The 11,007-nt window shown below is 31.0% G+C and overlaps 3 protein-coding genes across 3 annotated transcripts; all 3 read left to right on the top strand.

Annotated features, from left to right (window-relative positions):
* On the top strand, positions 1-5,156 carry LOC129799771 (protein takeout-like). Its single transcript, XM_055843979.1, has 3 exons — positions 1-357; positions 3,936-4,170; positions 4,250-5,156. The coding sequence occupies exons 1-3, from the start codon at positions 288-290 to the stop codon at positions 4,692-4,694; spliced, it is 750 nt and encodes a 249-aa protein (XP_055699954.1). The 5' UTR covers positions 1-287; the 3' UTR covers positions 4,695-5,156.
* Positions 5,157-5,711: 555 nt separating this feature from the next.
* LOC129799772 (protein takeout-like) lies at positions 5,712-7,328 on the top strand. The gene is made up of 4 exons (XM_055843980.1): positions 5,712-6,069; positions 6,280-6,514; positions 6,618-6,760; positions 6,833-7,328. The coding sequence occupies exons 1-4, from the start codon at positions 6,009-6,011 to the stop codon at positions 7,132-7,134; spliced, it is 741 nt and encodes a 246-aa protein (XP_055699955.1). The 5' UTR covers positions 5,712-6,008; the 3' UTR covers positions 7,135-7,328.
* A 59-nt stretch (positions 7,329-7,387) lies between these two features.
* On the top strand, positions 7,388-9,807 carry LOC129799770 (protein takeout-like). The gene is made up of 4 exons (XM_055843978.1): positions 7,388-8,717; positions 8,781-9,015; positions 9,101-9,243; positions 9,317-9,807. Exons 1-4 carry the CDS (start codon positions 8,645-8,647, stop codon positions 9,616-9,618), a joined length of 753 nt encoding a protein of 250 aa, XP_055699953.1. The 5' UTR covers positions 7,388-8,644; the 3' UTR covers positions 9,619-9,807.
* The last annotated feature ends 1,200 nt before the right edge of the window (positions 9,808-11,007 follow it).

Here is an 11,007-nt window from a genome sequence, read left to right as displayed (position 1 = left end):
ACTCGATACACTAGTATTGATAGTTAAGACGAGACGACTACTAGAAATCCTTGAATAAGTTCGCTATATAAAGAATCAGTCTAATCACAGCTACTTCCACTGTTAAACGCACCGTCAACCGGTGAACACACTTTTTTGCACGAAAAAGAGGCAGTTCCATTCATAAGAATTTTCCTCAGGGGGGAAAATTTTCAGTGATAGTTATTGTTGTATTTTCGACCAAAATAACAAATAGTGTCGTGTTGCCTTAAATATCGCAGGAATTAAAATAAAATAAAATACAGAAAATGATCAAATTTATCATCTCAACCACGGTCGTGTTACTTTTCGTAAAATCATCAATAGCCGCTAAATTTCGTAAGTGATTCGATATCAATCAAAAACAGTAATGTGGTTTATGCTAAAGCACCTAAAATAAAAGGAAACTAGAACTTTTCACCTCGTTGATTAATTATCACCGTATTGAATTTATACTCAGCATTTTTCTACCGTTCCTGATGTGAAATTGCCAAAAATATGAAAAAACACATCATACGTTATGGAATGCTAAAAGTGAAAACAAATAATGATGCATCATATACAATAAATTCAAACATAACACTTCATACGCAAAGCTTACGAAAATACCAGAAATACCTTTAAAGTTTGAGTGGCAAAAATATGCCTAATTTTTACAAACGTGCAAAATAAACGTGAATTCCTAACCTTCATTTAAGTTAAAACTAAAATGAACTTCCTGGACAAAGTGCTATGAATTTATTTTGGATAAAATGTGAATAATAATTACATAAATATTAAATTATTGATATCCGCTACAGATAAAAATGCTTTATGGAATTTAATGTAAATACTCTGACATGAGTGAGAAAAAATACTCTCACTTAAAGTGTTTCAACAATTTAAATCGTAATAGTAAAATTAATCTTACATCTTTATTTTAATTTAACCTGAGAAATTCTTCTCAACTATCAGGAGATTTTTAAATCAACAAAAAACATTTAGGCGTGCATTTTGGACTTAATTCAATAATTTTGAAAGAAAAGTACAAAAGTTCTGTTTATAATTAATCATAGTGTATAAAGAATCGCGTGCGTAACAGAAAAGTCGGAGAGTTTTAAAAGAAAGAAAATAAAATAAAAGGGGTGGCAAAGCGTCCGAGGCTTTCCCAGCTGCTCTAACTCCCGAGAAGGAGCTCTGCCCTATATTCCTTTTCGTAAATTTGTCTGGTGCACAGTAAAAAAAATTTACAAGGATAATCGTTGGTTTGCTTTTTTACCACAATTATTCTTGTAAAGTTACACAAATTATGTATTTCAACAAAACGTGTAATCTGAAAATGTGTAATTTAAATTTTATGTAATTGTAAACCGTGCAATCAACTGGGAATGATTACACAGTTTTGTATATTTTCTTACATATTTCGTGTAAAATTACACAGTTTTCAAATATAAGGTGTACAAATTACACAGTTTTCAAACAAAATGTGTATAAATTACACAAATGTGTATTAGTACACACGATTACAAAAATTTGCAGCCATTTTTTTTTAGTGTGTGCATATAAAATTATGGTCGAATTTAATTTGTCTATAAATCACCTCAAAACCATCTTGAAGTTGAAAATTGTTCAAGAGGGTTTCAAAAAATCAATAACCTTTTAATTATTTAATTGACAAAATCGGGTGAAAATTAGGCATTTGACCTTGAATAATTCAAAATGGCGATTTTTCCGGTGAAAGTTGTCAAAGGACGAAATGTTCAGCTGGACTTCCTCCAAAATATTTCCAAAAATGAACGAAATCGCCAGGGCCAATTTTTTGCAAAGTCAAAAAACATGTTTTTGGAGGGGATAGAAGGGGTTTGGAGTAATTTGGGTAAGTTAGTTCGATAGAGAATGTTGACTTTTGGGGGGGGGGGGTCACCGAAGACCGGAAGTCACTATCTCTTACCGTTTGGCAGCCAGGATGGAGAGAAGTTGAAAAAAAACACGATTGTTAAAACTGCTCTCTCTTGGAGTTCGAGCAGTTGAAAATAGGATAGAATGGCAACAATTATGATCTCTTTAAAAATAATAATTAAGAAAATTTATTAAAGGTCTGTCTGAGCACTCTGCATATTACCAAATAAAATTGGTTCAGACCTATTGGAAATTCCATTTCCTATAAAATGAATGGAATCTTTATGTAAATCGGTTGTTGAATATACAGGGTTTAATCCACCGAGTTTAATGAACTACAACAGGGAAATAGTTGAGAGTCAAGTAAAATTCATTTAGATCAAAACAAAAAAATTCCAAAAAAAGACCTTGGGTGCCTTACAATTTAACCCTTTGTGAATGAGTGTATCAGTGTCGACCCAAAAAAGGGTTTTGACTATAATACAGCAACAGATGACTTTCAATCTGTTGATAATCAAGATAGTCAAAAAATATTTTCTCAATAGATCACCCGTGAACCATTTGTCCGCAAAGGGTTAAAAAACCAAAATTGTTGTGTGAATTAGTAAGTGGAGCAATAAAGAATAAAATTATTCTAGAATGATCAGTAAATTATCGGTACTCCTTAAGCCTCAAGATTGATCATAGACAAACGCATAAATAATATTACAACTTAATTCATTAATTTTAATTTGATAATTTATACAACTCTTGAAATTTAATAAAAAAAAATTATATTAAAAAAAAACTTTATTTAAAAGTTTAAAAATTGCATTAATTATAAAAATATTATTAATTTTATCATAGAACGAATTTTGAAATTAGTTAGTTCGGAATTTCAAATCTAACTAGCTCTTCCATATCCAGATGATAGCTGTCAAAGACTCAAGAAATTTTTTCAAAAAATCGCCCTTCACATTGTGGGCTTTTATTTATCATTTTCAGTCCTAATGATCCCGAGATCAAAGAGCTGAATGTATAGTGTGATAGTAGGGTGATCTATTATTTCCTTTACGGTTTTAATAAAACTTATTCGCAATAGGTATAAGTATTACTTCGAGTTACATGGATTACAAAAATATATTTAAAAAAAATAAGAAAAGCCTGTTCCGACTTTGGCTGATGGGTGTTTATTTTTTCGATCTAAGCAACTCAAAATCGAGAGATTCCACTCAAAGACTACAAGATATTAAAAAATAAGTTCTATTCCTATTTTCCATTTACAATTATAACTATTATTGATTTGGAAATCTTGGACAATTCTTGGAATAAGCTTGGTTTATCTTTTGACGACACCACTCAGAATATTATTTTTCGCTGAAAATATTAACCCATTCAGTCAATGTACCAAAAATACTTGAGATGGAATGTTCATATTTTGGGATTAGTTTCCTACAGATTAGTAGATGAATTTTTTGAAAAGAAAAAAAAATTATCTCATATGGGGGCGCGGGGAGCCTCTGTCAAACACACGTCTTAACGGTCACTGAATTTAAATTCTGTGCATTAATTCATTACAAACTCTATTGCTTTAGATAGAGTGACTATCCAAGAACACCAATTGGGAACTAGAATTCAAATCAGGAAAGAGGAACGAGGCCAATTTTAACAAATTCGACGGGATGTCGTATTTTCTGTCCTCCATTTTGAGCAAAAATTTTGCATGACCTTCCGCGAAGCAAGAAAGCAAAACCAAAATGTATTTTCATCTCTGTCGGACTATTTTTCTCAAGTAATTGAATAACTAACGTTACTAAAAATCCATTCCCGACAGCAATTCGGATAAAAATTGCCTAGAAATAAATCATCAAAAATCACTCAATTTGCGTATGATGTATAATACAAAGGTAAGGAATGGGTTAAGTGATACGTTTTTTCGAGGTTTTATTGGGTAATTGATTACAAATATCGAGCATTTAGCGTGTGACCTTATAGAATTGAAAAATTTTGTAATTTTTAATAAAAAATATTTCACAACAAAAATTTATTTGTCTTTAAAGCTGATGATATTGAAAAATGCAAAGCAGCCGATCTGAAATGTTTACCCGAAATCATTACAAAGGTGATAAGAATGGTTCCAAATGGTCATCGTGGACTTCACCTACTACCGATCGATCCGCTCCATGTGAATGAAATCAAAATCACCCAAGAACATGAAAGTCCAGTTAATATAAACTTGGTCCTGAGTAATACTGACATAATTGGGCTGAGGAATGTTGAAGTTACTAAAGTCAAGTGAGTGTTTGATTTTTTAAATTTACTTCTTACAGAATAGGTATATATTTATTTTTAATTTCTAATTGTTTGCAAATAGGGGCTTCGAAAAGGATCCAACAAACGTGCTGTTTGAAGCTGAGGCAGCATTGAAGCAAGTTGCACTACTAGGACGATACAAGATTGATGGGCGTGTGCTGATTTTGCCAATTCAAGGAAATGGCAAGAGCAATCTAACACTGGACAACCTCACGTTTAAGATCAAGTTCAAGACAACACAAACGTACAAAAACTCCAAAGTATACATACAGACAAAAGATTTTCTTTTTGGCTTTGATACCACACGCCTTCACATCAATTTTGAGAATCTTTTCAATGGTGACAAAGCACTAAGTGACAACATGAATTTGTTCCTCAATGAGAATTGGAAGGATATTCTGGAGGAATTGAAACCAGCCATTAATGAAGCATTCTCACAGATATTCAACACAATCATCAACACGATATTTGCAAAGATTGCCTACAGTGATATTTACTTGGATTAAACGTTATATTTTTCATTTTTTTGCCATATCAATAATTCTAATCTAAGCATCGTCTGTCGTTTTTACTTTTCCATATACAAAATGTTAATGCAAAATTTTCTCAGGCAAATGATTCTATATGAAATACGTCATAAATTGCAAAAGCATGCAAAAATTATTCGTAAAATTGCAACTGAATTGAACAAGATTATATTCCACGTGTTACTACAAAACTTGTATCATATTTAAGTGACACATTGTACATATTCTAGGTTTTAAGAATTTACTTCTATATACATTAAAAAAATACATGCATTCAAGTATGTTGCAATTTATTTTTTTTATCAAAAGTATTTGAGATTGTAATTTATTCATCACATGAAGAATTTATATAAAAATGAAATAGGATCTGTTGCATTTTCTTTTGTATTACGCATATAATAATAGCACTATCAATAAAATTTATAACTAAAAAGAAAGAAATGTATATTTTTTTTATCTTTCATCGTGTAACTCTTGTGACTTGTCTAACTGGCGACAGAGATTCCACAATTCCCAAGTCAATCAATGTGAGAAACGTTGATAGGTGAAATGGTAGAAAAATATTCAAATAGAGACGGAAAACGCAAAAATGATAATCGGTTTCATTCAATCTTTCAATGATATAATCCCTTTTTTTAATTAAGTTCTAATGAAACAATCGCACAAACAAATTGATGATACATTCTCTAAACTGAAAATTGTATCTTTTTATGCAACTTTAAGTAATTTTACACAAATTGTTTCTCACATAAATTTTTATCTTTACGCGAAATTCTACTTCAAATTAGCATTACTTTTACTATCACATTGCAATTGAATTAATAATATGATATTAAAATGCAGGGTTCTGTACAAGTTTTGAGACAAGTCTTATGGTAAGTTAAATTAAATTGCCTAAAGTTTGGCGTTTTAGATGAATTTTGAAATAATAATTTAAAAATGTCATATTCTTTTATCAACTGGTTTTTACCCAAAATTTACTAAGAGCTTTTTAAATGGTTTACGTTTCATACAAATATTTTAATCTCCCATATTGTACTACAAAATTCGATAAAAAGATGTATAAGAAGCATAGATTTAACAAATAAATTATTATCCTAATTGCGTTTTGAGAAATTGTCACATTGCCAATAGACGTAAGCCATTCCAGTAATCAACCTTGATAGAAAAATTTATTATAAAATAAGGAAACTGAATCAATTCTGCTTCAGAACACACTACAAAGTGAACGAATGCACATTAGAAGTGAGTTTGTCCAGTTGTTGATGTGATAAAAGTCACAAAATTTTCACTATGGTGTCACGAGCTATTCTATTAATTCTACTAATTGTGAGTTGTAATGCAGCGAAGTTTCGTAAGTTTTAAAAGTATGCAAAACTTGGGATAGAATTAACAGTTGTAAAATTAGAGGTGTTTACTCTGAATAAATAAACGGTTTTCTAAATTCTACCTTTAATTCTGTCTAATTCTACCCCTGGTTAATTCTGCCCCAGTTCCCTCGACAATCTTCTGAGGATTCTAATAGCTAAACTTGCATTTTTTGTGAACTAAAAACACTTTCCAGCTTCAAATATTTCAAGATGCCAACATGAAGATTCGAATTGCATGACGCAAGTGGCACAAAACCTCATCAAGGACCATTATAATGGATTACCATCCTTAAACCTACTACCGCTCGATCCTGTTACCATCAAAACCATAAGTATCGAAAATTCTGGAAATAAAGCTGTCAACATACGACTGGTTTTCCATAATGTTACACTTCATGGATTGAAAGATATCGCAATTAAGAAAATAACGTAAATCAAACTAATTAGCATTTCATGTGACCTTTCAATCGATTGCATCACGATCTTATTAATATTTTTCTCACGTCCACATTTTCACCTCTTTCATCAACAGAGGCTTCCCAAAGGACTTCGAGGGATCTAAGAATGAAGTAGAATTCATAGCTCCAATTATTCAACTCGTTGGGCAGTATTCAATAAATGGAAAAGTCCTTATTCTTCCAATTCAGGGTAATGGTCAAAGTAATTTTACCTTAGGTAAGTTCACCGTCGTATCTAAGTGGTCACAATAACAAATTAGTATTTTTATTGTTTTTTTTCTATTTCCAGAAAACGTTAAGATCCGAGTAAGATTTACGGGTAAAAAAGTCACAAAGAACCAAAAAGACTACTTCCAGACCGATGACACAAAAATTACAATGACCACAACAAAACTCTGGCTAAACTTTGACAATCTCTACAATGGTGATAAACTTTTGGGAGAAACAACTAATGCATTTCTTAATGAGAATTGGATGGATATATTTAATGAGCTAAAACCTGATATATCAAAATCCTATGCATCTGCCATTCAAACTATTATCAACAACATCTTTGCCAAATTACCATACAGAGAGTACTTTATTGAATAGTAAATGACTCAACTCACGTTAATATGCATTTGGTTGATAATGACTTTTATGAAAAACTTTTGTGTTTCATGAAATTAATAAGAATTGATGTTTATGTCTTATATATGTTATATATTCTGATTTTTCTTTACACCAGAAATTATACAAAATATTTGAGATATGTTTTTTAATGAATATATAAATTTTCAGCAATATACTTGGCAATATACATTTTCAATTTAAATAATTTATACGTGTTCTATGGACATTACATTGGAGGAAGTGGGCCACCTTTGAATTGGGGTAGCTTTGAAAGTGAGTTTTTTCTTCTACTTCTAACTGAAACAGGGCCTTATCAAGGTATAATTTAACTCCACATATCAATTATGAAACTAAATTACATAATGATAAGGTTCCATTCTATTTAAAAATAAGAGAAAAAAACCAATTTTAAAGCTGCTCCATTTTCAAGGTGCCCCACTCCCCCTTCACAGAAAAAAAATATTTTGTAAAAATGTTCGTAAATGTTTGTGAATTCCTATGGGGGGTTACGAAATGCTCATAAATCGTATAACCCACAAACAAGTTCGTAAAAGTTTGTACTTTTTTCACAAACATTGTTCGCAACATGATCACTTGACGAGCATTTTTTGTACTTTTGCAAACATTTGTTCGTAAATGTTCGTAAACACACAAAAAATGTTCGTAAAATTTTGTCATTTGTTCGTAAATGTTTGTTTTTCTGTCAAACATTTTACGAATATTTTACGAACAAGATAATGCATTTTGAATAACTCGTACTGAAAAATTGTAAAATTAAATTTTAACACTGATTGTTAAATTTGGGTCTATGAAAAGCTTAAAGGGTTGAAAAGACTGCAGGAGAACGTATTTTTCAATCGAAATGATTAGGGTTTTTTTTCATAACAGACAAACTTGAGCTTGTTATTTAACAAGTGACTTTATTTACCCGAAATGTAATTTCTATATATTTTTTGTATTTTTTTTAACCCTTTAAGGACGAGAGGGTCAAAAATCGGGGGTCAGAAAAAATCACTTTTTCTGACTTTTTAGAGCAATACACAACTTTAGATGACCGTAGGAAAAATTTCATTTTTGGGTCACCGGTGACCCACTCGTCCTTAAAGGGTTTATGGAATAAAAAAAAACACGTTCAAAACAATTCTGAATAGGCAAACATAAAAAGAAATATTAATCGAAAGAAACTTTGCGAAATACTTAAAATCGTAAATGAAACTATGATTGCAATTGTAAAAATAGTCTAGACTTGCATTTTATTTCACTCATTAGTTTTGCAGTGATAATACTTTTTAAGCTATAACTCTTATGACGATTTATTCCTTTGGCTATTATAATATTTCTCACACGGTACTAAAATTTTCACATGCATCACTTCTCTATATAATTGGACGCATCTCCTGTAAAAGTTTCACATTCGCAAGTTTGCAGTCAAAGCAGCTAAATCCGTGCTACTTTAGGTGAGATTCTTTACAATCTCTTTGTTTTTACAATGAAAGTTTCACTATTCTATACCATAATTATTGGATTTGTGCTTAAAGTGAGATTAATAAAAGGATTTAATAGTAAGTTTGTGTAATTAAACCTTTTAAATTCAGTCAAATAATTCTATATTGAATTTTAAACAGCATTTAAATTTACAAAATGCGACTACGGTGACATGAAGTGTGCTGTAAATTTACAGCAAGAAATTATTGATCAATTCTGGAGGGGAAATGAAGAATTAGAATTACCACCTCTAGATCCACTTAGAATCAAAAACGCTACATTGGTCCAGCCAAGCAATGGTGCTATTAATTTTAATTTACAATTCCGAGACTTCGACTTTCTCGGATACCGAGATACACAAATCACAGATGTTGTGTAAGAATTTTCCATTACGTGTGACTTGTGATGTGGAAAAAAAAATATTGCGTGATTTTACTATAACAATTGAAATATTTTTCAGCGGGTGGCCTGAAGACTATGACGGAACAAAGGCGGAACTAGAAATAAAAGCACCGAGGTTCACACTTATTGGACCTTATAGAATAAATGGAAAACTACTACTGTTGGATATTAAAGGATCTGGAACTTCAAACGTCACACTTGGTATACAATAATTCTTTTAGCAGCATATTAATCAAAATATATAAAATAATATTTTGATTTTCATTAATTACAGAAAACATTTTGGGGAGGATGAAATTTAAATTGAAGAAAATTGTTAAAGATAATGTGGAATATGCTGAAGTGGAAAAACTTAAATTAAACATAAACATTTCAAGAATGCACATGCATTTCGATCAACTTTTCAACGGAGACAAACAAATGGAAGAATATGGTCATCAATTCATCAATGAAAATTCGAAACTTGTCTTTGAAGACATCAAACCATCAGCCATGAAGACTTTTGGACAAATTTGGCAGGATATTCTCAATCATATCCTTAGTAGGATCCCATATAGATCATTTTTCAATGTATGAACACGAATGTAAAGAATGCCTTTCAGAACGTTTAATATTTAATGGGTATTGATTTATATAATCATATAATAATTATTTTTATATTTCGAAGAAATTTTAAAATGCTCATACTAGAAAAAACTATGTTTTTTAAACAAATTTAAAGGAACATTTTACAAATAGTGAAAATAAAAATAAAGTTTTTTTAAACAATTTTCCTGTAGGATTGCAGCATTACTTCTGCACTGACTATATATCTCGCTACAATTTTTATGACAAAATGGTTTCGCAGAACCATAAAACTGAAATGTGCTATCATAATATTGAATTTTTTTTTAATTGTATGGTTCTTCGAAATCATTTTTGACAAAAATTAAAGATTTTTGTAAAGAGGCCATAAATATGTACATGCCCTGAGAAAAAAAGAGGGTGCAATGAACTTTTTTTCCTCGTAACTTTAACATTTTTAGGTGTAAAAATATATCAACATTTTTTAATGTTAATTTTACACCTTTTTAAGGGTAAAATTAACATGAAAAAGGGTAACTTTTACCCCCAATACGCTTAAAAAGGGTAATATTTACACCGATTTCGGATTAATACTGCATGGTAAAATTAACTTTTCCAGAATGTTATTTTAATTTTTTCGGACTTCTCTCAGTGCGTACATACTTATGGCCTGCAGGCCATAGGTATAATATCGCAACCCTAATTGTTTTTCTTCAATCTCTCTTCTACCGATAGTTTTTGCTGATATTATTTACAATAGCAGCTTTTGTGGTCTAAAAAGAATTCGACCTTAACAGATAGAGCTCTAACTTTGAATATACACATAATACACAGTGTCAACTTATAGATCCAGAATATGATCGCGCTAAAAACCGATTTTCGTGGCCATCTCACATATTCCGTCAATCCATCGTATAACCGTTTTTGGAGAGAGAACGCAAGGAGATATTTACAAGCGGTTTTTAAAAAACGTTAAATAACACTGTGCAACGATGATTTTGTCCCTGAGTTCTCGTGCTATTCTTTCTATTGCTAGGGTCAAATGATTTACGAAAATACTTATCATTTTGATTTCATTTGGATTTTGCGCCTGGTATTTAGGAAAAACCGTTTTTGCCGTTTTTTGATACTTGGGTGCCTATATCTCCGATTCTGCTGAACCGATTTATTTCTCACTATGGAATAATTTGGTCTCCTTTACATGCCCGATAAATCCTATGAACAGATGAAGTTCGTACAACTGACACCAGGGCTGCTGTAGTTTCAAATATGTCAGAAAACATGGGAAAATCGAACTTTTTAGCAACTTTGATCAAAAATATCTCGAAAACTAGGATTATCCCTAATAATCTATTTTATGGATTTGATAGAGAATTTAATCAGCTACATTTTCGTCCATGT

This window comes from Phlebotomus papatasi, chromosome 1 (assembly GCF_024763615.1).
Source record: "Phlebotomus papatasi isolate M1 chromosome 1, Ppap_2.1, whole genome shotgun sequence".
In the NCBI taxonomy this organism is placed as follows: Eukaryota; Metazoa; Arthropoda; class Insecta; order Diptera; family Psychodidae; genus Phlebotomus; species Phlebotomus papatasi.
This window is presented reverse-complemented; position numbering and strand designations above follow the sequence as displayed.

What these genes read in the sequence shown, in the direction of transcription:
- LOC129799771 (XM_055843979.1), top strand. Translation starts at nt 288, where the DNA reads ATGATCAAATTTATCATCTCAACCACGGTCGTGTTACTTTTCGTAAAA. An exon ending in ATCAATAGCCGCTAAATTTC is followed by an intron (nt 358 to 3,935) that starts GTAAGTGATTCG and finishes TTGTCTTTAAAG; the next exon opens with CTGATGATATTGAAAAATGC. An exon ending in GTTGAAGTTACTAAAGTCAA is followed by an intron (nt 4,171 to 4,249) that starts GTGAGTGTTTGA and finishes GTTTGCAAATAG; the next exon opens with GGGCTTCGAAAAGGATCCAA.
- LOC129799772 (XM_055843980.1), top strand. Translation starts at nt 6,009, where the DNA reads ATGGTGTCACGAGCTATTCTATTAATTCTACTAATTGTGAGTTGTAAT. An exon ending in ATCGCAATTAAGAAAATAAC is followed by an intron (nt 6,515 to 6,617) that starts GTAAATCAAACT and finishes TTTCATCAACAG; the next exon opens with AGGCTTCCCAAAGGACTTCG. An exon ending in TCAAAGTAATTTTACCTTAG is followed by an intron (nt 6,761 to 6,832) that starts GTAAGTTCACCG and finishes TTCTATTTCCAG; the next exon opens with AAAACGTTAAGATCCGAGTA.
- LOC129799770 (XM_055843978.1), top strand. Translation starts at nt 8,645, where the DNA reads ATGAAAGTTTCACTATTCTATACCATAATTATTGGATTTGTGCTTAAA. An exon ending in ACACAAATCACAGATGTTGT is followed by an intron (nt 9,016 to 9,100) that starts GTAAGAATTTTC and finishes AATATTTTTCAG; the next exon opens with CGGGTGGCCTGAAGACTATG. An exon ending in AACTTCAAACGTCACACTTG is followed by an intron (nt 9,244 to 9,316) that starts GTATACAATAAT and finishes CATTAATTACAG; the next exon opens with AAAACATTTTGGGGAGGATG.